This window comes from Macaca fascicularis, chromosome 4, assembly GCF_037993035.2.
Source record: "Macaca fascicularis isolate 582-1 chromosome 4, T2T-MFA8v1.1".
Classification (NCBI taxonomy): Eukaryota; Metazoa; Chordata; class Mammalia; order Primates; family Cercopithecidae; genus Macaca; species Macaca fascicularis.
The window spans coordinates 133,989,103-134,013,768 of NC_088378.1; the positions used below are offsets into that span (position 1 = coordinate 133,989,103).

A 24,666-nucleotide genomic window follows, 5' to 3' on the forward strand; every position below is an offset into this window, starting at 1 on the left:
ACCTGAGCTAACTCCCAACCGGGAGATAGTGCCCCACCCCACAGGGACTCCAGGCATGGTACCACTAATGTCTGGCCCCTCCCCTCCTCTTCCTGCTCTGTCTTCTCCCCTCTCATCTCCCCCGAGGGCTTCTCCAGCCTCTATGGTTTTTCTAGCCCCTTACTCTCCCCAACATCCAGCCCTGCCTCACAGTCCCCTAAGATCCCACTCCTTGTCCTCTTAGCACCACCAGCCCTGAAGCTGTCTGTGAACGAAACTCTGGTGGTGAACCCTGGGGAGAATGTGACGGTGCAGTGTCTGCTGACAGGCGGTGATCCCCTCCCCCAGCTGCAGTGGTCCCATGGGCCTGGCCCACTGCCCCTGGGTGCTCTGGCCCAGGGTGGCACCCTCAGCATCCCTTCAGTGCAGGCCCGGGACTCTGGCTACTACAACTGCACAGCCACCAACAATGTGGGCAACCCTGCCAAGAAGACTGTCAACCTGCTGGTGCGATGTACGTGGCCTCAGAAGGGGTGGGAGGGAAGCTGTGAGGCAGACAGGGTCCCTGGTCTTTGGGAGCTACCAATGAACTAGGAAAGGGGCCTGTCTGCTTCACTTTGGTAGGTGCAGAATGCAGAGGATGTTCCATGCCCTTCGATTTGCCTGCAATTCAGCTAACTGCCAGCAGATGGCAGAATGAATAAAATTTGCATAAAGCTTTATTGAAAGTTGACAATCTACATTTCCAAATGTAACCTCAACAATCCAAGAAGTAGGAAGGGCTAGGATTGATTACTTACTTTTTTTTTTTTTTTTTTTTAAGATTGGGAAACAGGCTGAAAAAGCCAAATGGGGACATTCTAGGCTTCAAGAGTAACTTCCTGGCTTTCTCCCTGTAGTTTCTATGTGATTAACTGAATTTAAGTGAAAATAATACACATTTCCATATGCCCTATATGGAAATCTTTATTAGGGAAGTATTTAAGTGAATCTGAAGATAATTACTTCAGATAAATGTAAAAAATGATACAAAACTTGGAGCACAGTCTAAAGAAGTATAAACATTTTTCTTGTTAAACCTCAGCCTCAGTAATTAACTGCTCACTATGATCTTGATTTTGACACTCTGAATTAAGGAGAAAACTTTAAATTTTTCTGCTTGTGCGTCTTTAGGAATTTTTGTTTGTTGCTTTTCTTTCTTTCTTTCTTTCTTTCTTTCTTTCTTTTTTTAATGTATTTTGGCTACCTGAGAGCATTGATTCAAGTTGCCCTGAATATACACTCCCTATTTGGTTTTGGTTGTTGTTTTTAAAGATCCAGGCTTGTTTCCAGCTCTTTAGCACTTGAACGTAAAGTACAGCTTCTGCCAAACTCCACTGAGAGTCACTGATTACATGGACCGTCTTCATCTCTCACTGAGCAGTCAGTCTCTTTCTGACTCTCCTCACAGAAAGAAACTAGCTCTCTGTGACTTAATCAGAGCAAGAAAGAAGGTTAAAAATTGTGGCTAATGACTACTTTTTCCTTCGATGGTACTTTTCCCATCAGAAGATTATTTTTCTCCACCTGATTCCATTTGGCCTTTTAAGCCTGGGTTGGTAAGATCTCAATTTACATCAAATACTTACGGTCACCTCTTAGGGTGGCTATAGAGCTCGCCTTTCCCAGCGCAGACCTGACTCGTGCCTGTTGTGCCAGTGTCCTGTCCAGAAGGTTGGGTACCTGATTAAAAACTCAGTTTAACTCTTGGTTTATTTCAAACACGATCCACATTTTTTTTTTTTTTTTTGAGACGAAAGTCTCGCTTTGTCGCCCATTCTGGAGTGCAGTAGCGCGATCTCAGCTCACTGCAAGCTCCGCCTCCTGGGTTTACGCCATTCTCCTGCCTCAGCCTCCAGGTAGCTGGGACTACAGGCGCGCACCACCACGCCCGGCTAATTTTTTGTATTTTTTGTAGAGACGGGGTTTCACCGTGTTAGCCAGGAAGATGGTCTCGATCTCCTGACCTCGTGATCTGCCCGCCTCGGCCTCCCAAAGTGCTGGGATTACAGGCGTGAGCCACCGCGCCCGGCCATGATCCACATTTTTTAAAGAGGCCAGACCTTTTTCTTTCTAAAAGCTGTGTTATGTAATTGCATGTAAAGTGATTGTATTGGTCTCTTATTATAAAAATTACACACGCTTATTACGAAGAGTCAAACAGCACAAAAGGGTGAAATGTAAGAATTAAATTGTTAATTCTCCTCAGTTCCACTCTCTAGATAGAACCACTGTTAGATTCTAGTGCATGCTTCCAAATGTGTATTTTGCATATTTAAGGTTTAAAACAATGATAAAAAACAAAGCATTGTAGTGGTCAAAAGCTCAGACTCTGAGTTTGAATTCAAGATTGGTTACTTTTTTGGGCAAGTTACTTAAACTGTCTGAGCCTCAGTTCCCTCCTTTGTAAAATGGGGGTAATAAAGCATCTCCTTCAGAGATTCTGGGATGAGTTAAACTAATAAATCCATGTTGAGTGCCTAGAGCAGTGCCTCTCACATAGTGTAAGTTCTGTTTGGTAAAACCTGCTTTTCTGAGTGACCTCTTTGAACTTTTAAAGCACATCTGAACAAACAAAACAATTTCCAAGCAGAGAAAAGTGATAGTTTCACCTGGGAGAGTTGTAGCCCCTTATCCCCAGAAGGGCCAGTTAGAGGGGAGAAGCTGGGTCTGGGTTGGGGTGGGACATGGACCCCTGGAGTCAGGCCAACCCCAGCTACCCTTCCCTCCCCATCCACTCACAGCCATGAAGAACGCTACATTCCAGATCACTCCTGACGTGATCAAAGAGAGTGAGAACATCCAGCTGGGCCAGGACCTGAAGCTATCGTGCCACGTGGATGCAGTGCCCCAGGAGAAGGTGACCTACCAGTGGTTCAAGAATGGCAAGCCAGCACGCATGTCCAAGCGGCTGCTGGTGACCCGCAATGATCCTGAGCTGCCTGCGGTCACCAGCAGCCTAGAGCTCATTGACCTGCACTTCAGTGACTACGGCACCTACCTGTGCATGGCTTCTTTCCCAGGGGCACCCGTGCCCGACCTCAGCGTCGAGGTCAACATCTCCTCTGAGACAGGTGGGCAGCCGGAGGGGCACTAGGGAAATGTGAGGGGGTGGAGAGGCCCACAGACAGGAGGTAGTGGGGAGGCAGCGGCATGGGGAAGGGAAGCCAGAGTGAGGAGGCCACCATTTGTTCATGCCACATGCTTTTACTGAGTCCCTGTTAATATGCCAGGCACTGTGCTAGGCCCTGGGGTAGAGTGGTGGGCAAAACAGGCTCTGCCCTCATAGAGCTTAGGAGAAAAGGCAAACACGTTTCAGATAGTCTCACAAATAAATATATCATTGCAAACTGCATACATGAGAGTCTGGAAAGAGTTCCCTGAGGGCAGTGCAGCCTCAAAGGGAGAGACCACACACCCTACAACCGTAGGGTGTGTAGAGGACTTCGGAGTTGGAATGTCTTAGAGCCAGGGCAGGGGCCCAGAGGTGTTTCCTCCATTTGGCTCATAGGCCTGATGCCTAGGGCATGGAAGTGTCTTAAGGGCCTGGACAAATAAAATAATTGGCTCCAAAATACAAAGAAACAACTGCACAATTAAAGCCAATAAATGCATAAATGTTTATAGAGTATATATTATACTAACTAGATCACTGGACCTCAGCTGGCCTTATAGAGCTATTTAAAAATAAGAACTTTATATTTATATTTAATGTAGAACATGGGCACATTTTAATTTGTTTGATGTGATGTGCAATGGGACTCATGGAAGTCTTCAAAAGACCCTCTGGTTGAGCAATGTGTTGGGTTGCATTAAGTTCTGCCATGAATAAAATAAATTAGCAGTGTTATTAACAGAAATAACCCTAATTAACAGTGGCTTAAACTAGCTAGATGTGTATTTCTTCCTCATGTAAAACTTTGCTGGTAAGCAGTCAGGGCTAGTATAGGGTCTCTGCTCCACCAAGTCCTCAGGGCCCCAGGCTCCACCTGGCTTGCTCTTCCATCATCCTTAGCATGTGCCACGTTGCCCATGATGGCAGTTCCAGCTGCAGCCATTATTCTGCATTATTTTCTGCAGGAAGGAGAGGAGGGGTACAGCTTCTTTTAAACACCCTCATTTTCCTTGGTATTCCATTAGCGAGAATTTAGTCACTCGGCTGTAGCTAACGATAATGCAGGCTGGGAGATGTAGTCTTTATTCTGGGTGGCTGTGAGCCTTGCTGAAAACCAGGTATCTTATTACTTAAGAAGAAAGGGCAAGGATGTTGTAGGACAGACTAGAAGCCTGTGATAACACACTAACGCAAGAGAAGATGAAGTCTTTAAATAGGCGAGGGCCCGGAGTAGGACAGAAGGACCAAGAATGGCTATATTTAGAAATGTTTAAGAGGTGGAATCCCTAGTACTTATTAGTTCTGGGGAAGAAGGAATATAGGCCAGGCTGACGTCAAGTCTCTCTTTGAGTTGGGAGACCCTGAGGTGGAGACCCAGGAGATGGAGAGGATTTGGGAAAGTGAATTCCGCTTTGGAAATACTGCGGACCAGTGGGAAGTCTGGGATGGGAGAGAGAGGCTTGCACCTAGAGGGGGGTAAGCAGGAGCCGGAAGGCAGAGCCCAGAGGGGAGTTCTAACTCCACTCCTACCTCTCTACCGACCACCATCACCCCCGCAGTTCCGCCCACCATCAGTGTGCCCAAGGGTAGGGCCGTGGTGACTGTGCGCGAGGGATCTCCTGCCGAGCTGCAATGCGAGGTGCGGGGCAAGCCGAGGCCGCCTGTGCTCTGGTCCCGTGTGGACAAGGAGGCTGCACTGATGCCCTCGGGGCTGCCCCTGGAGGAGACTCCGGACGGGAAGCTGCGGCTGGAGCGAGTGAGCCGAGACATGAGCGGGACCTACCGCTGCCAGACGGCCCGCTATAATGGCTTCAACGTGCGCCCCCGTGAGGCCCAGGTGCAGCTGAACGTGCAGTGTGAGTCCACCAAGCCACTCGGACTACCTTCCCAGCTTTCCTTCCGGCTCGCAGCCGGCCTGTCCCCTCTTCATCCCCTCACTCACCCCAGTCCAACCAGACCCCACCACCTACTCCTGATACCCCTAACGCTCCTTGACATCCCTGTGCTGTAGAACACGAGGTCTGTGTTCTTTGCTGCGCTTCATCAAGTATCTCCCATCTTCATTTTCAGGGGCCCGGTGAACAAAAAGAATTACTTGATTTTGACAGGTGGAAATGGGATTTTGAAGGAGGAGGAAGGACCCTCAAGGGAAACACTGTCTGATAACAAGATGATGAAAATTACCATGTGCCAAACACTGTTTTAAGAGTTTTAATGCACTAACTCATTTAAACCCCCACAGCCCTATAACAGATTCTATTATTCCCCCATTTTTACAAATAGGGAAACCGAGACACGGAGAGGTTGAGTAACTTGCCTAAGTTCTCACAGAGTCAGGGCTGGGATTTGAACCCAGCCCAACTAGCTTTAGAGATTATACGCGAAATCCCTGCGTTATCCTGCATTTCATTGCTTGGGAGGGGTCCACTTAGGGCGTGACTGCAGGCCAGGTCTGGGAAGCATGGCTGGTGGGAATAGCCAGGAGGGAGTGGGTACCTGCAGGTTGGGAGGTAAGAGTGTAGCCATTGGAGGGATGTGTTGCGAGTGTGCATCCGCCCTGGGATTTTTCCTGGCGGGGGCTCACGGCAGTAGAGGTGAGCGCGTTACCTCCCCACGGGCCGCTCCTCAGGCCCCACTCGCTGGGGAGAGGCACCGCTGACCGCTGCTCCCGCCCCCAGTCCCGCCGGAGGTGGAGCCCAGTTCCCAGGACGTGCGCCAGGCGCTGGGCCGGCCCGTGCTCCTGCGCTGTTCGCTGCTGCGAGGCAGCCCCCAGCGCATCGCCTCGGCTGTGTGGCGCTTCAAAGGGCAGCTGCTGCCGCCGCCGCCTGTTGTTCCCGCCGCCGCTGAGGCGCCGGATCATGCGGAGCTGCGCCTCGACGCCGTAACTCGCGACAGCAGCGGCAGCTACGAGTGCAGCGTCTCCAACGACGTGGGCTCGGCTGTCTGCCTCTTCCAGGTCTCCGGTGAGCGTCCAGTGGGTCCCTCCCCACCCACCACGCCCACCAGGGGCCAGGCTCTGCCCCAATCCCAGCCCGGGAGATTCTTTCCCTGGGTGGGCCCCTTGACCCCCTTGAAGCCCACCTACTCCAGGCTTAGCCTGGGCCTTTCCAAGACCTGCCCACGCCAAGGCCAGGCCCCGCCCTGTGCCGCTAGTATCCCAACCTGGGCCTCCCAGCCCCGCCCTCCAGGTGAAGGCCACGCCCCTCCACACACCCTCTCTTGAGGTTGAGGCGTTCCCCTTCCAAGGCCTGGTTATGCCTACACCTGTTCTAAGCCCCGCCTATTACAGCTCAGCCCGCTTCCTGAGCGTCTGACAACTGTGCCGCTTTCAAACACAGCCTTCCCCAGGCCTAGGCTTCGCCTCTCTACCAACACCCAAACTAGGCCTAGACCCTTTCAAAACCCATCCAAGCCACGTCTAGGCTCCGCCTGCGTAAGGCATAAGCTCCACCCCTTTCAGTTTGGTCCAGTGCCAGCTTTGCGCTTCCGGCCGATCCAGCAGCAGGCAGCATTCGCTCCAGCCCCACTCCCACCAGCGTTAGAGCCGTCAAGTCCTGGCCACAACCCCATCTCAGCCCCTCCCCGCTCGTCCTTGACCCCTGAGGCTACAGATGGGGAACCGCTTCGGGGGTCTGAGGTATAGTTTAGGGGAGAGCAGACGCCTCTCAACAGCTTCTCTGGAACGTTGTTGCGGGGGCACTGGGCCAGACAGCACGCGTTTCCTGAGCTGGCACCCTAGAGGTGCAGGCCCTTCGGTGCCCAGAAACCCGTCTCAGCCCCAGCTCTTCTAGGCATTCTCAGGTGGGCTGTCAGGGGCTGCAGATGGCCATGGGTGGGTCAGAAAGGGGTGGAGGTGGTGGTGAGGGAGGCCTAGGGGAACACAGGGGGGCTGCCTGGGTTGCTGATGTCTTCCTCCATGTGGGGAGAGCCGCTTCCCTGCCAGAGCTGGTGGCAGCGCCTCTGGAGCAGAGCCTGGGGATGCCTGTCCCCCATTCCATGGCATACACAGCTTTCCCAGCAGCCCCCAGCTGACTGGGTGGCCCTTCAGCTTCTGTTTGAATCCCTCACTCAGCAGCAGGGGGATAGGACGGCAGGTCACTGGCCCTCTCCCCACCTCCCCACCATCCAGCCCTGCCAGCCAGAGGCCCCTGTGACATTTCCCACCTCCTTCCCTTCTCCCCTGTTCTCCCACACTTTCCCTGTCTCCCCACTCCTCTCTCTATTCCCCTCCTCTCCCTTACCTTTCTTTCCTCCCAATATCCCTGACCCTTCTTTGTGTCTTTCCCTCACTGTCTTTCCCCTGTCTTCCCTCATATCCCTTTTCTGTGTTTTCCTAAATTTCTCTTTACTCTGTTTTTTCTGGGCCTGCCTTTCTCTTCTCACCAATATCACCTCTTGGAATTTCCAATCTCTGTCTCCATCTCCCACTTTCCCTCCTATCCCATTCTCATTCTCCCCAATCCCCTCTTCTCCCAACATTCCCCAATCTCACAATATTCGCTTTCTCTTTGTTTCTCCATTCCCTCTCTGTTTTCCACCTCATCCTCTTCCGTTTCCCTTTCCCACACCTCCTTTCTTTGTGTCTCCCCCGCACCCTCCACGGCCCAATGCCCCCCTCCCCATCCTCTTAGCCAAAGCCTACAGCCCGGAGTTTTACTTCGACACCCCCAACCCCACCCGCAGCCACAAGCTGTCCAAGAACTACTCCTACGTGCTGCAGTGGACTCAGAGGGAGCCTGATGCTGTCGACCCTGTGCTCAACTACAGACTCAGCGTCCGCCAGGTGGGCCAAAGGGGAGGGTGGCCTGGGGGCAGGTGGAGGGTGGGGTGGCTGACCCTGGAAATGCTCATCAAGGCCAGAGGAAGGGTCAGAGGTGGGGCTCAGACACGTTGACGCTTTTAGAGAGTCCCCCTTAGGGAGAAAAGTTTTGGACATAGCAGCAAGAGATCAGAGGTTCTAGGGATCTGTCCCTTCTGGACCTAGACTCTAGGCACAGCTATGAGAATTGGGCAGGCAAGGGTCTGCTGGGTTCATAGGGGAGGGAGCCAGCGCTACTCACAGAACATAGAATCTACCCTTGGATCAAGAGCTTAAGAAGGGGTGTGGGAGAGGAGAGGGTCAGTCTCATCCAGGGGGTCTCCACCATGCAAGGCCAGGGTCTCTCTGCTGTTCTCGTGCCCAGTATGATTCCATGTGGTTCTGCTCAGCCCAAGAGGTGACTGGTGGGAGGGTAAGAGTGTGGCTCTGGGGCAGACTGCCTAGGCCAGAACCCTGCTTTGTGTGAGCTACAGCAAGCTACTCTCTTTGGCCTCAGTTTCCTTATCTGTAAAATGGGGGTAATTATAATATTTTGCCTCATAGGATTGTAATTTTGAGGATTAAATGACTTAATAATGGCAGTATACTTAAAACAGTACCCCACACTTATTAATGGTTCAGTGTGTTGCTATCATCATTTTTATTATGAAGACAGCCCTGGGAGGTGGGCATGGAAGGGGTGATTGTCCTGTCTCACAGTTGAGGAAACTGAGGGGCTGACTTCCTAGGCATCTGGGAACTCCCTGTACTTACAGTTGAACCAGCACAATGCGGTGGTCAAGGCCATCCCGGTCCGGCGTGTGGAGAAGGGGCAGCTGCTGGAGTACATCCTGACCGACCTCCGTGTGCCCCACAGCTATGAGGTCCGCCTCACACCCTATACCACCTTCGGGGCTGGTGACATGGCCTCCCGCATCATCCACTACACAGAGTGTAGGTGACAGTGGTGGTGGTAGGAAGGATGGGCCCATCTCATGGCCAGGGACCCCCTCCACCATCCCCATGCGGTTCCTAAGCTTGGGGTTCCCCACCGTGTACTCCTACCTTGTCACTGCAGGCCAGACCCGCTGGCCCCCAGTCCTGGCTCTGAGGACCCTGTCCTCTGGTCCCAAGCAGGGTATCCTCTGCAGAGCCCCACACTTCAGTTCTGACTTGGTTTCCCTGCTTGCTTTCTCAGCCATCAACTCTCCGAACCTTTCAGGTGAGACTCCCCAATCCCCCATGACTTCCCCTTCCCTTTAGGGACACAAAGCCTCTCCCGGTGAGAGAAAGGAGATAGGCGATCCTTGAGACAGTCAGAGAGAAAATGAATTCCCCCTGCGTTTCCATGGGGTACGGCCAGAGGCTAGAAGGAGAAGCAGTGTTGGGCTGGAGATGTTTACATCTGGGATTATTCTGGGGTTTAAAGGCCAGGCAGGTGGGGAGAGGCTCACTGTCCCAAAAGAAAAAAGGAGAAGCTGGGCTCATCTACACCCCCTGTTGCCTGAGTCGGGGGTTCTTAGTCTGTGACCCATGGACCTCCAAGGAATCTATGTATAGAATTCAGGCAGTCTATGAACATGGAAAGGCATACAATTAATTTCTTTTTTTTCTTTTGAGATGGAGTCTCACTCTGTTGTCCAGGCTGGAGTGTAGTGGCACAATCTCGGATCACTGCAACCTCTGCCTCCCGGGTTCAAGTGATTCTCCTGCCTCAGCCTCCCAAGTAGCTAGGATAACAGGCATGTGCCACCGTGCCCGGCTGATTTTTGTAGTTTTAGTAGAGACGAGATTTTACCATGTTGCCCAGGCTTGTCTTGAACTCCTGACCTCAGGTGATCCACCTGCCTTGGCCTCCCAAAGTGCTAGGATTACAGGCGTGAGCCATCATGCCTGGCCTCAATTATTTCTTTATTTTCCCTATCTTCTAGCAGAAATTTAACATCCCCTTCAATGATGAATGGAGGATCCAAACCACAGTAGTAAAATCAGGACCTGTGACTTTGTCAGCTGCAGAAATCCCGTGTTTTCACCTCACCTTACAGTTGTTCGAGATATCTCTAAATATCATTTATATCCATTTGTATTTCAAAACTATAGTAGTTACTAGACCTAACACTAGATCTTGTGATTTAATTAGATAATACAGAAGCCTACTTATGATTTTATAACAGATTGAAAAATATTTTGACAAAATTGATTTTCTTTATAATCCTGTATATTTCATTTTATGTGTCTAAAATAATTATTCTGAGATTATCCTTAGGCTTCACTAGATGCTAGAAGGGACTATGGACAAAAAGGGTTAAGAAGTCTTGTTATGGCAACAACTTTGTTGTGGGTCCCGTATCTGGTCTTTTGAAGCCTGGAATCCTGAATGCCTTGCTTGGATGCATGGGAGCTGCCTCTGCAGGGTGGTGACAGGGCGAGGCTGGGACTCAGGGACTGAAGAGGGTGACTCTTTGTCTCATTCCCCCATGAAATGCAGACAACACCTGCCACTTTGAGGATGAGAAGATCTGTGGCTACACCCAGGACCTGACAGACAACTTTGACTGGACGCGGCAGAATGCCCTCACCCAGAACCCCAAACGCTCCCCCAACACTGGTCCCCCCACTGATATAAGTGGCACCCCTGAGGGTGAGGACCTGGCCTGCTGCCAGAAATGGAAGATTGCTTCAGGGGGTTGTCTAGGCCCAAGGCACCCCACACTGGGGATGAAGGGAGACAACCCCAGTCTGAGGGAGACGCAGTCCTGTCCTCAGGGAGCCTCGGTCTGAGGGGGGAGACAGATCCGTTCTCAGGGAGCCCCAGTCTGAGGGAGATGCAGCTCCATCCTCAGGGAGCCCTGGTCTGAGGGGAGACACAGCCCTGATTTCAGGGATCCCTGGTCTGAGGTGAGTCACAGCCCCATCCTTAGGGAGCCCCAGTCTGAGGGAGATGCAGCCCTGTCCTGATAGAGGATCAAGAGGAAGAGGAATTACAGTAGAGCCAAGGACCCATGAGCACTGAGCAGCCTCCTGTGCTGTGCTGTGCTGTGAGGCAGGGTGCGTGGGGTAAGGCACCTCAGGTTCAGCCAGCAGAGGCTTAGGCGGAGAGGGAATCAGGTAGGAAGAGGCCCGGGTGTCTCGGGGGCTATTGGCACATCTCCCCATTCCCCACAGGCTACTACATGTTCATCGAGACATCAAGGCCTCGGGAGCTGGGGGACCGTGCAAGGTTAGTGAGTCCCCTCTACAATGCCAGCGCCAAGTTCTACTGTGTCTCCTTCTTCTACCACATGTACGGGAAACACATCGGTGAGTTGGGGGACCAGGTAGTCTCCACCAAGTGTATGCTGGAGGATGGGAGGGGAGTGCGGTCCACAGGAGGCCATGGACTGGCCCATGTGAGGCCTGAGCTTCCCCAGTTGGCTAAATGAGAGGTTCTTGGAGGGGTCTGCACAGAGAATTGGCAAGAGGAGAAGTTGAAAGCCAGCTTGTCCGAGGTTTTGAGATGATCAAGGAGTCCTGAGCCTGCAGATAGAAAAGACTCCAGCAGGGGACGGACATGGTGGCTCACACCTATAATCCCAGCCCTTTGGGAGGCTGAGGCAGGCGGATCACCTGAGGTCAGGAGTTCAAGACAAGCCTGGCCAACATGGTGAAACCCCATCTCTACTGAAAATACAAAATTAGCGGGGTGTGGTGGCAGGTGCCTGTAATCCCAGCTACTTGGGAGGCTGAGGCAGGAGAATCGCTTGAACCCGGGAGGTGGAGGTTGCAGTGAGCTGAGATTGCACCACTGCACTCCAGCCTGGGCAGCAAGAGCAAAGCTCCATCTCAAAAAAAAAAAAAAAAAAAAAAAGACTCCAGCAGGATGAGATAGAAGTGGAGGGGATGGAGAAGACAGCTAAGAGGATGCAAATACGGAGTGCCTGCCAGGTGATGTCCTGGGTGTGCCGAATCCCTGGTTGCATTAACCCTTACAGCCACCAGATGAGGGAAGTGTTACCATCCAACTCGGAGACGTCAAGCATTTGCCCAAGACCACACAGTAAGCTAGATCTGTGTGACTTCTCCAAGCCCTAAACATGAGATCGGAAGGGTGCTGCTTTGTGGGCAGTGAGAGGAAGTCCTGCTTCCCAAGTGTGGGAGTGAACATAAGGAGTACCCTTTGGCAGGCAATGGTACTGGTAGGAGTGTCACATAACCATAACCAGTGAACTCATCTGTCAGCCATCACTTCCAGAGCTCCTGCTCAGTGCCGGGTATCAGGTGCTGCAGTGAATGAGGTGGACGAGTTCCCCATCCTCTTAGCATTTACGGCAAGTGGGAGAGACAGTTATTAAATAACCCATGCTACCAGCTAGGAGTTAGTGACCCCTGCAGCAGTAGAAGGACAGGGGCCGAGACTAGTGGTAACAGGGAGACCTGACTGACTCCGCGGCATGGTCATGGGAGACTCTGCTGAGGACATGATGATTTTTTAAAAATGTTTTTGTTTGTTTACTTATTTATAGGAAAGGTAATACATTTCACAAAGGCCAAAAGGTACAAAAAGGCACATAATGCAAATGCCCTCCCATCCCAGTCCATCTGCCAAAGGTGATCAATAGACTAGATTTTAGGGCAAATTTTCAGAGATACTTTATCCAATAGAAACCAGTACATATGGCTGGGCAAGGTGGCTCACACCTGTAATTCCAGCACTTTGGGAGGCCGAGGCAGGCGGGACACCTGAGGTCAGGAGTTCAAGATCAGCCTGGCTAACATGGTAAAACCTTGTCTCTACTGCAAATACAAAAATTAGCCAGGCATGATGGCGGGTGCCTGTAAGGAGGCGGAGGCAGGAGAATCGCTTGAACCCAGGAGGTGGAGATTGCAGTGAGCCGAGATTGCACCACTACACTCCAGTCTGAGCGACAGAGTGAGACTCCGTCTCAAAAAAAAAGAAAAAAGAAAAGAAACCAATACACACACATATATATTTTATATATATATATATATTTCTATTTCCTCCCATTTTACACATACTGTCCTATACTTGCTCTTTCCCTCTGAATTGTGCCTCATCTTGGTGATCATTCCTTGTCAGTCCACAGAAAGCATCTTCATTGTTTTCCTCGGATGTAATGGTAGGGGGAGTGACTTTAAGCAGATGCAGATCTAAGGGCTCATCATGGTGAAGTTTCCACAGCTAGGGTGATGGGTCAAGCTGAACTGATGAACAAGAATGGAGTCGGATAGAAGGTTCTGCCTCCACCGGGGCCCCCAAACCATTTGCACAGATCTTTTGCCCATGGCTGGGTCTGGACTTCATAAGAAGCTTCTTCTAGGGTAGGTGAGGGTGGATGACCAGGACTCCACCACCCTGCCCAGTCCTCTCATTTCCATTTGGCTTCCCCAGGTAGGATAACCAGTTCATTTGGGTTTACCCCATCTTTCCCAGTTTTAGCACTGGGTATGATTTATGTGGTGAATAAAGCTAGCTCTTAAAACTCAGGATTTCTCTAATACTGATGCTAAGGACAAGGCTCAAAAAAGAAAAAAAGAATGAGTGAGTTTAAAGAAAGATATTAGCACATGTGTTACATAACTTGGTCAAGATAGTGAGAGGGGAGATTGTGGAAGCATTAGCCTGGGGGTGCTTGGCCCATTTGCCCACAGCCCTAGGGACCTGGAATTCTGGGGTAACTGAGGGGTGCTGGAGGAGAAGGAGGAGACCAGAACTTGGCTAAGAGTGCCCAGGCAACACCAATGCCCCCTCCCTGTCCCTTCCAGCTCAGCTCCAGCCCCCAGTGATATGAAATATCCGGCTCTGAGGGAAGGGGAATCAATCTTAGATGGTGCCCGTTGGCTGGCACTTCCCACAGACAAAGCTGTACCATCTGTGACACCAGATAGACAGACCCCCTGGTGGGAGAGAGCCACCAAATGTTACCTGCCTTGTATGAAAGGAGTTGGCTTGGACCAAGGAGAGCCAGCGAGACACAAGGTCTAGGGACAGCTGGTGCCCAGAGCTGCCAGGCAGAGTGGGAGGGGAGGAGAGAAGAGGAACTAGGATAGCAAGAAACACCCCTCCTCCATGGCAAAGCCAGGCAGAGGAGCATATTGAAGGTTCCAGGCATATGGAGGTGCCCTCACCAGCAGGGGATGGGCCCTTGAGAGGCTGTGCCAGCACCCAGTAGAACAGGAGGTACTCACCCTGGCTTTCACAGGGCCCAAGCCCCAGTGTCTTCCAGGATCCTCACCAGCCCCAAAGAAATGACTTTCTCTTCTCCCTCCTGGAGATATGCCCGCTGTCCCCATCCCTCTGGGATCTAGCCTCAGTTCCCATACCATTTCTTCCTCCTCCACTACCCTGCCCCAAGGACCCTGATGCGGAAGCCTGCTTTTTCACCATCCCCTTCCCTCAGCACCCATCAGCTCCAGTGTACCCCCTGCTCAGGGTCTACCTGACACCCCTTTACAGAGGACATCCACGGCCCAAGACCCCCAACCTTCCATTTGAAAAGGGCCTGCTCAGGCTCAGTGGCTCATGCCTGTAATCCCAGTGCTTTTGGAGGCCAGGAGTTCTAGACCAGCCTGGGCAACATAGCGAGACCCCCATCTCTACTAAAAAACTTTAAAAATTAGCCGGGTGCGGTGGTGCATGCCTACAGTCCTAGCTACTTGGGAGGCTGAGGTGGGAGGATTATTGAGCCCAGAAGTTTGAGGTTGCAGGGAGCCATGATTGTACCACCAAGACCCTGTCCCCCCCCACCCCCCCAAAAAAATAATGAGCTTTGCTCAGTACACTCTTCCATATCTTTCTTGCCACATCTAAAACCATACAGAGCTGTATGCTGGTGCCTGGATAGACTCCAGTTTTCCAGCCTCTGGACTTTTGCTCAGCCTATTCCCTCTGCTTAACATGCCTTCTTACCACATTCCCCTGGCCAAATTCTTCCCATTCCTCAAGGCCTGTCGAAAACACCACCTCCTCCAGAAGTCTTCCTAGGTTTGAGCTGGGAGTCCTCTATCCTTCCTGTGAACTCTGAGTCCTTAATGTACAGCTCCCCAGGCCCAGATCACTCTCTGCTCTGTGGTATGGTAGTGCCTGGGATTCACATCTTCTCTTCCCTATTTGACTCCTTGCAGGAAGGTCTGTATCAGAATTCCTAGAAGTTCCCAATAGTTAAATTCTAAATGAAGAATTTTCCATAACTCTCATCAAGGACTTTCATAGAATCTCAGAGTTGGAAGGACCTCAGGGTTGGGTTCATGAAGACCAAATCCTATCAATCATTCATTTATTCATCCATCTATTCATTCACTTAACTAATTGAGCACCATTATATGCTAGGCAGTGTTCTAGGACACTAGGACAAGACAAAGACCCCTGCTCTTGAAGAGCTTACAGTCTACTGGTGCCAAGCCTTATAAAGAAAAGAATGCAGAAAAAAGAATAGAGAGCTCTTTTACATGGGATGGTCAGGGACTTCCTTGAGGGAGGGAAGAATGTTCCAGGCTGGGGCAACATCACAAGCAAAGGCCCTAAGGCAGGAACTGGCCTCAGGTATTGAAAGAAAAGCAAGGATACCAGTTTGCTGTACCCGAGTGGGAGCCAGGAAAGAGTGGCGGCAAATGAGATCAGAGAAGCTGACAGCGTCCAGATCAGGTGTGGAAGTCCAGGAAAGGATGGCGATGGGAAGCCTCAAAGGGGACTGAGCAGGGGGGTAACGTGACTGGAGACAGGGGTCCCCTCCACAGCACCCCTGCTGGATAGTCCTGTCCAAGGACAGGATGGTCCCCCAAGACAGCCCACTCTTTTGCTGGGCAGATCTCATACATCCAGGGTCTTCCTTAGATGGAGTTCAAATCTGCCTCCTGCAAGCTTTCACTTGCTGGTATTTATTCTACCCCATGGGGAATGCAGAGCATGGACGATCACACAGACTGTCCCTTCTGGCCTTCTCTCTCCTAGGGCCTTACTGGACCCAACATACTTCTCTTGCCAACTGGATATTAAACGTTTCAAAACCCCTTCATCTACCTCCACAAGTCATATACTGCCAACAGGGACACACTGTTTTCTTTGGAAATCCTGCTGTGTGCCCAGACAGAGGTCCCACTGCCCTGGGACAGCTCCCTTGTCTAGAGGGGAAGGGTAGGGTGTGTGTGCGTGTGTGTGTTTGTGGGTGGGGAGATTAGCTGATTAGCAGGGCAGGACAGAAGGACAGAAATGAAAGAAAATTTGCAAGTCATCCTGATGAACTGAAATCCTGCTGAAGTCTTGTTTCCCACATTGAGGGTGTCCCTGCAGGAATGGGACATTGCACCCAGCTGGGCATGGGGAGGGGGTCCTGTCAACAGGGACAGGGCTGCAGGATGTGGTGGGAGAAGAGGGCTTGGTAAATGTGAAAAGGTGAGGGTGCCCTGGCCAGATCTCACTGCCGACTGTCTTCACACCCACCACAGGCTCCCTCAACCTCCTGGTGCGGTCCCGGAACAAAGGGGCTCTGGACACGCATGCCTGGTCCCTCAGTGGCAATAAGGGCAATGTGTGGCAGCAGGCCCATGTGCCCATCAGCCCCAGTGGGCCCTTCCAGGTGAGTCCGCAGGGCCCAGAGGACCTTCCCCAGCTTCGGTGGTTGCTGTGGCCAGGAAGCACTTAGGAAAGCCTTGTCCTTCTTCCTGGGGGCTAAGGATGGAAAGAGTCAGGCTAGGGGGAACTTCCAGGTAGATTAAGGGGAAAGGTGGGTTGGGGGAGCGCTCTGGTCCCCAGCAGAACCTCCTCAACCCTTGCTCCCTGCTTTCTGACCCCACCCCAGATTATTTTTGAGGGGGTTCGAGGCTCAGGCTACCTGGGGGATATTGCCATAGATGACGTCACACTGAAGAAGGGGGAGTGTCCCCGGAAGCAGATGGATCCCAATAAAGGTGCAAGATGGGAAGGAGGTGGGGGAGCCGAATCTGGCGGGAGCTGTGTGTGGAGGGGGTTCCTGTCTGTTGGGGGAGGGTGTTTGTGTCTGAATAGGGGTTCAGAATGTCTGAGTGATGGGAATCATGTGGCTCTGACGGTGTAAGGGTGTGCCCCACCCTCACTCAGGCTGTGTGCATGTGTAAACAATGAGAAGCCCAGCCCCCACCCTCATGGTGAGCCTACTGACCTGTTCATGGTATCAGAGCGCCTCCTGTGCCTGTGTCTGAATACATCTGTGCATACCTCGGGCTCCAGAGGTGAACGTGCGCCTTCCAGGGCCAGAGGTTTCCAATACTAACAGCTCCCACTTACTGAGCAATTACTGTGTACCAGGCAAGGCACATAAACTTGCATATGCACGTTTCACTTACCTCACAACAGTTAATCCTCACAACGGTCGTTTGGGGTAGCACACACCGTTGGACCCATTTTACAGGTGAGGAAACTGAGGCCCACTGAGGTTAAGTAAATTGTTCCGAGTCTTAGTTGAACCCGAAGCCTGGCAGGCTGAGCTAAGCCCCACTTCACCCCACGCCATCTCATATCTGTGCTGTGAGTTTGTCTGTGTGCACTGAGGCCAGTGCGCACCCTCAGGTCCTCCAAAGAGGTGGGTAGAGTAACAGTGCCCTGATGCTGCCGACCTGCCTGCCACTTCCTGCCCCTGCCAGAGCTGACCAGAGCCCTGGCCTGTCTCTTTCTTTCCTGTTGCAGTGGTGGTGATGCCGGGCAGTGGAGCCCCCTGCCAGTCCAGCCCACAGCTGTGGGGGCCCATGGCCATCTTCCTCTTGGCGTTGCAGAGATGATGAGAGCTGTGTGGGCCCCCCCGCAACTTTGCCCCCGGCACACCAAAGTGTCCACATTGTACCAAAGACTGACCCCTGCCAGCTGGGGTGCCCAGGGGCAGGGCCGGCCTGCCAGGGAGGGGGCCTGCATTGGCTGCAAGGATGAGCAGAGGACAAGGACAGAGGCCAGGCACTGAGGCCCTGCAGACAGCTGTTCCACATGCACACACGCACACACTCATGCTCTCACACACAGAGATATATTAAAGCACAAGTTTCTATCCGACCTGCCAGCACCTTCTTTACTGCAAAGACAGGGGACTTGCCTGAATGGCATCTGCCAACCCAGGGACCTTGGCGCAACATGGGCCTTGTCCTTGCTGCACTCGTGGTGTGCTTCTGACTTTCCCCTGTCCCCTAACTCAAGGCCGAACTCCAGCCTGGTGGCTTTGCCAGAAGGGAGCCAGAAGTGGGGCAGACATGGAGCCCCTCCCTTGGTCAGACTCTGGGACTCCTGAGATGGGAGAGGCAGGGATCAGAGGCGGAACAGGTGGGACTTTGCGAGCTCTGTGAATGTCCCACGTCCAGGGGACAACCAGGAAGGTAGGGCACCTGCTGCACACAACTCTGTCCAGAGTGAGCACTGGATGGTGGAGACCACAGGTCACCCCAGATCCCCTGACCTATTTCTGGGACACCATATTTCCCTCCTCAGTGTGCGCCCTTTGAAGGGCCCCAGCACAGGGTCTTGGGCCTGGGCAGTCTGAAGACTGACACCTTCCCCACTCCACCCCACAAGCAGTGGGACTCCTGAGAACACGGTTCCCTCCTAGCCTCAGCCCCCAGCTGGGTCTCAGAGGAGCTGGGGGAGTGGTGGCCAGCCCATTTTCTGGGGTGAAGCTTGACTTTGAGAAAGGCAGAAGGGAAGTCCTGCTTCTGTGATTTGGTGCCCCCATATCAGACAGTGAATTTGAAAGTGGAGAGAGGCCTTCCTTTCTTATCTACTTGGCATGAAAGGGTGCCCTGGGTAGGAGGGTATGTGCAGGGCAAAATGCCAAAAAGCACTGTCTAGTCAAAAGTTCCCTTCTCCACCCAGGGGCAGTGAAGGAGGAGGGGCTTATAGAGCTGGGATTGGTGGAGGGAGCAGGAGCCAGTCCCCTCACTCTCTGGGAGCTGTGAAAGGGCTCCCTGTCCTTGGGTCCTGGGTTAGGCGCCTGAGATTGACATGATGGGATCTAGATCTTTCCTCCTTGACATCACCCCTGAGCCCCCACCCAGCCGTCCATGGGGGAGAGAAGGCCCAGCCCCCTCTAGAATGAGTCTTTACGCATGCGTGCATATGTGTGTATGTGTGTGTGCCCGTCTGTGTCTAGGTACCACCGTGGGCACCTCGTTGAGCAGGAGTGTGTGCAAACACAGGTCTGTGTGTGCAGTCACACATACTGGCCTGTGAGACTGGATGGAGACCCAGTCATTTCTGTGAGTGTCCGTGTACGTCAGTGTGTGTCCATCTTCCTGAGTGATGTGTTTGCTTGTAGGGTGCTGGCTGAAGAGACTCTGTCCAGCCCTGTTCTGTAGTCTCAAGCTGCCTGCAATGGCCTGAAATTCCACCTTTCATCCCCTGTGAATGACAAAGAACTTACAGATGACCATATTGAACGCAAGCACCTTTGGTGAGGAGCAGCACAGGGCTCCTCCTGGAGCATTTGTTGGGGACAGCTGCAGAGAAGAGGCCTGGAACTCGGGCAGCACTGCAGCGCCAGGCAGCAGGCGGGGAACCGAGGCAAAGGCTGCCCATCTCCTCCCCCTGCCAGGCCTGTGTGATCATTATCAACAGCTGGTGGGTGGCCGGGCCAGGATGTAGCGGGGCCTTCTGATGCCTGATCAGCATGGCTACCTTCCTGGCCCAGTCAAGGCCTCTGTCCGAAATGAGTCGCTCCAGGTTCTCAGCATACACTTCCATCGCGTCTGTCGGGTATTGTTCCTTAATTGTCCCATCTGTGCGGAGTCTGTTGCCCCAACTAGACTGTGAGCTCCTCCTCAGAGCCTTCCAAGTCCTCCCTCCACCTCCGCCGCCTCCCGCTCGTGCCCAGCACAAGTGGGCCTGGTGTGGAAACCACTCCATTGCCCAGTGGAATGGATTCTGTAATGAGTGGTTCCTGGCCTCGCCTGCGGAATAGAATCACCAGAGTGATTCTATTAAAAAGTATTGCTGCTTGGGTCCCACCTCAGAGGCTCTGATTTCATTGGGCTGGAGCACAGTCGGACATCAGAAATGTGGAAAAGCTCCTCAGGTTCTCCTGACAGCAGGAACCACTGGCCTGGCACCTCCTGGGTGCTTCCTCTGTGCCCTCGCTGGGGTAGGCATTGGAGCACCAGAGATGAATAGCCCCAAGTGCTTCCTCTTTGGGGTTCCTAAGGCACCCTGTGCCTGCTTCCCTCTGAGACCTTCCAGTCCATCTGCCCTGCAACCCTGGCTACTCCAACAGGGGGACTTGTCTCCCTTGTTCCCCTCAGGATCCATACAGCCTGCCGCAGTAAAGGTGCTCAGTACATGTTGGCTGGGCTGAACTGCATACATATGGCCCCCAGATTCCTGGTCTTTATGGGTGGAGGGCACAAGGTGGGGGGGCGGGGGGATGCTGCTGGAGGTCTCAGTGGGTGCAGACAGCCCTGCCTGGAGGATGGCTTGACCCGGGGTTGACAGAGTGTGCTGAAACGCTGAGGTCCCCACGTGTGAATGGGTGAGGTTGATGTGTATGTCTGTGTGTGCCAGCAGGTGGGTGGGGGATGTGGGTGTCAGTGTATGCCAGCGGGCACTGTGAGTGTCTAGGCACGTGCTGGTCTGTGTGTGTGCGCGTGTTCCTCAGCGGAGATGAGTGGCTTTGTGTATCACCAGGTGACTTGTCAGTGTCAGTGTCTGTGTGTGCCTGTGAGCCAGCATCTCTGTATCAGTGTTGCTCATGCTGTGTGTCTTTGTGTGCCACAGTGTGTCAGTGTCTATGTGTTGATGGGTGGCCCATGAGTGACCCCCGCCAGGGGAGACAAGGCTGGCTGGATCCAGCACATCTCCCCAGTGGCAGCCTCGCCCTCTGGGTCAGGGTGACTGAGGCATTTTGTGGCCTTAAAATGGGGTGTTAGCCCTCAGGGTGCTGGGGCCCTTCCATCCCTTGTCCCCTTCATGTTGGTGAAAAGGACTCCGGGGGCCAAGTGCTGTAGAGCAGCTTATGAAAGCCTCAGCTTGGCTATCCTGCCCTTGGGACCACAGACGGACTCCTAGGGTGCTGAGTGAAGCCTGAAGACCAAGCCCCCTCCTCCTGGAATGCTCCTTCCACCCCTGCCTCTTGGAGATGGGCCTGACACCTCTTTCCCATTCATTGTCCTTTTGCCTGTGCTCTGGGAAAGCCCCTGGCTCAGGCTGTCAGAGTGAGGATGGACCTCAAAAGTTTGAACCCCTCGTGCAGATGAAGAAGCTGAACCCCAGAGTGGGGAAGGGGAGTGGCCCAAGATCACACAGCTAGTTTGAGGAGAGCCAGTCTTGGGAGAGCCAGGTACTACAGCCCTGGGGGTGTCACACCACTTATCACTGCCCCTGAGGTCTCCTGCCAAACGAGTGCAGGGAGTTTGGCTAACAGTCCTGTCTCCAGGGTGCCGGTGGGGATGTTATAGATGTTGCTGGGATCCCACCCTGGGAGAGATGCTATCTCCCGGCTCTACATTCTGGCCTCTCATCCCAGGCTGCAGACCCTTCTGCCCCATGGCAGGCCTGGGTGCCACACAGAGGTGGCCACCCTCCCACCAGTGTCTGCAGCTGCCGCCCCTCTCCCAGGCCCCCAGAGAGAAGAGACCCTGTTTCCCCTCCTCTCCCCGTGACTTCACAAGAGCTCAGGCTAGGAGTGCAGGTCAGCATGTCCTCATGTGCTCATCCTCTTCACTTCCCCAAAGACCAGGAGGGTTGCGGGTGGGGCGTGCAGAATCCTTGTGTTTTTTCTCGCTGGGCAGCTCGAGGGACTGGGGAGTATTCCCAGGGCCTTTCCTCTGCTCTGGAGAGTCCCTGCAGAGCCACTGACTGAGGCTGGGTTCAGGGTTCAGGGTTCAGGGGAGTCCTCCATGCTTCCAAAAGCCGGGAAGCACCTGCCTCTCTATCGTGTCAGTGCTGTGCGTGTGTGTCCGAGAATGTGGTGTGTGATGTGTGGAGTGTGCGTGTGTGTGTGTGTTGGGGCAGAAGGACCACTCTTTCCTGGGGATCCCTTGACCCTTATAACTAGAAAGGACATTAGGGAGCATCTAATCTGGTGCCCCCATTGTACAGGCGAGGTCCAGAGGGATAACATCTGCCCACCCCACCCCTTGCCCTCTCGTTGCCTGCACTCATTTCCCAGGGACCTTCCTAGGATAGGAATGCCCTCCTTCCTAGCGCCCTCCCACCCTCCTCCCAGCCACCCACATAATCACCATCTCAGCCCAGCTCTGGTGGTCCTCTAGGCCCCAGTGGTCTCCATGCATCCTTCCTGCCCCAGAGTAGCCAGCTTACCAAGGCCTTTATCCCCAGCCCAGGAGAAGGGGCAGGGAGGGAAGGGGCTGCTCCAGCCCTGAGGCCTCAAAGACTTGGGAGAAAAGCCAAAACTCCTCATGCCCAGGCCCACATGTCTGACCACCCCAGCCCACCCCACCACCAAGGTAAAAGCACAACAGGAGACCCCCTTATTAATGGGTGAAATGTATCGGGGTTGTTTTTTTAGTCACACGGCCCCGTCCTCACCCCTTTGCCTTGCTGTCTGTCTCCACCCCAGCCTCTGTTCCCCATTTGCCTCTCTTTCACCTCCAAGCCCCCAAATGTAACCTCTAGTTGCGGACGCGGTTGTTCTATCAATAAAGCTGCAGTGTTCTAGTGCTCAGCGTCAGCCGTGTGTGTTGGCTGGGCAGAGTGGGCCAGGGTGGGGGCCAGGGCACTGGAGGGCTCCTCTCAGCTCCCTGGGGGCGGCCTTTCTTCTCTTTGGCACCTGTCGACAGGGATCCTGCTCTGTGGCCTGGACAGTGAGGACCTGCATCCTGGTCTGCTCCCAGCAAACTTGTGTCCTCATTCGTTTGCTCATTCAGAAAATACCAACCAAACACTGCCCTTGTGGAAGCCCCTGTGTAACAGGAGAGATGGACAGTAAGCTAATAACAACACCAAGACACATATAATGATGTGTACAGTGAGGGCTGGGAAGGGAAATTGGTGCTATGAAAGAAGGTAAGAGGAGGGTTCTTACTTGGGTTGGGGCTTCAGGGAAGATTTCTCTAAGAGACATTTAGGAGAGACAGAATGATTGGAGTTAGCCTGTTGGGGCTGGAGAGGCTTCTGAGCAGAGGGAACAGAATGTGCAAAGGCCAACAGGGCCCAAAAACTCAGAAGGCTCAAGGAAGGGGAGTAAGAGCAAAGGAGGAGGAATAAGGTTGGTATAGTGGTTGAAATGCCCTTTTCCCTTCTCAGCACCCAACCCTACCATCCCTCCGACACGCTCGGAGTCCCTTCCCTCTTAATCTCTATTCTGGCCCTATAAACCAAACCCTGCACCCTACTTGGGACTGCCTCCCTTATTCACCACCAGCTAGCTGCATTCTTGCCCTAAAATCAAGTTATGCCAGCCTTTCCCTTTACCCCAGACCTCTCAGAATTCTAGAATTTCAGAGCTGGGAGGTCCTTAAAGGTCACTTATTTCAACCATCTACTCATATAGGAGAGATGGGCTTGCCAAGGTCATGGGGATAGGCAGTGATGAGCATTTGCAAAGTGCCCCAAGTCAAGGGTGTGGGTGTCATGATGTGGACTACATCATATCAGGTGAATGATGGGAGGAGTCTTTCAGGTTACAGTGATTCGGGTAGTTGATTGGGTAGTTTCACTTCCATGTTCCAGATGGGGAAACTGAGGCTCAGATGACAAGACCAAGGGCTCCCTCTCCCTACCACCTAAGTTTTATTGGCCCTCATGTTGGGTAACTTCTTGTTGCCACACCTGGCCTTTCTCTTCTAATAGAAGAGAAAGGGACTAAAGGACTCACCACTGCTGTAAGTTGGCTCCTTGAGCACAGGAAGAGAAATCCGGTCAAGCTCACTCAAGTGCAGGAGCATTATTGTGAGGACAGACACAGTGAGGGGAAAGAGCACTCAGAAATCCAAACAGGAGTTGCAGCAGGGATGGTTTTCCTGAACCAGATGGGCATTTTGGATTCGAGGTAGCTCCAGGATCATCGTCTACAGAAACTGCTGGTGCCTCACCTGTGGTAGAATAAAGATGCCTGCAAATCCCTTGTTATCCTTTCTGTAGACAGGCAGAGTCTAATTCCCTTCATGTTGAATCTGGGTTGCTCTTAGTGCCTTGTTTGTGCAATAGAATGTGACATACTGAGTTGAAGATGCCTTGGAGCTTCAGCTCAGGCCTCTTGGAACGTTCTCTCTGGAAGCCCTGAACAGCCACATAGGATGTCCTCTGAGTTGCTCCGAGACCACCATGCTGGAGGGGCTCCGGCTGACCATCCCAGCTGAGTCCAGCCTTCCAGTCATCTCCACCAAAGCACCAGAAGATATGGGAGTGCAGCCGCCTCAGACCTTCTAGACCAGCCCAACTGCCACCTGAATTGCTCAGTCAAGCTCTGTCCAAATTCCTGACCCATCGTCATGGGACATAATAAAATAGTTGTTTTAAGCCCCTGTGGTTGGGAGTAGTTTGTGACAACAGCAATAGATGACCACCCTGGCATGACTCAGTCACTCGCCAGCATCTGCTGCTTTTTGTCCACGCAGTTCTTCTCCTGAGTCATGGTGTCTACTTCCTCATAACTTCAGCTTTCCAGGCATCATGACCTCTCCAACTCAACTCTCCTTCATGGCCTTCCGGTGGCAGCTGCCAGCATTCACTGACTCAGCCGCTCAGGATAATGGGCTGATTGGACGGGCCCCCATTTCAGGTCCAGCCACACATACATCATTGGGCAACCTGTGGGTTGGCTGCCCTTGA

At 52.8% G+C, this 24,666-nt stretch overlaps 1 protein-coding gene across 13 annotated transcripts in view; it reads left to right on the forward strand.

The window, feature by feature from the left end:
• Positions 1-22,553, forward strand: part of MDGA1 (MAM domain containing glycosylphosphatidylinositol anchor 1) — a 64,167-nt gene extending 41,614 nt beyond the window's left edge. Inside the window, exons 6-17 of one of the 13 annotated variants that reach the window (XR_012433822.1) lie at positions 224-493; positions 2,763-3,092; positions 4,693-4,989; positions 5,812-6,096; positions 7,765-7,916; positions 8,708-8,889; positions 9,130-9,153; positions 10,420-10,572; positions 11,097-11,231; positions 16,374-16,504; positions 16,727-16,835; positions 17,590-22,553. Coding sequence is in view for 7 of the 13 variants with exons in the window: in XM_005553118.5 (XP_005553175.3) it covers positions 224-493; positions 2,763-3,092; positions 4,693-4,989; positions 5,812-6,096; positions 7,765-7,916; positions 8,708-8,885; positions 9,130-9,153; positions 10,420-10,572; positions 11,097-11,231; positions 16,374-16,504; positions 16,727-16,981 (2,210 nt within the window). In the remaining 6 variants the exon portion in view is untranslated. Of the gene's footprint in view, positions 1-223; positions 494-2,762; positions 3,093-4,692; positions 4,990-5,203; positions 5,329-5,811; positions 6,097-6,593; positions 6,866-7,764; positions 7,917-8,707; positions 8,890-9,068; positions 9,154-10,419; positions 10,573-11,096; positions 11,232-16,373; positions 16,505-16,726; positions 17,122-17,589 lie in introns of those variants that run through there. The other 12 variants (XR_012433824.1, XR_012433827.1, XR_012433826.1 and 9 more) reach the window with 12 other exon arrangements.
• Positions 22,554-24,666: the final 2,113 nt, after the last annotated feature.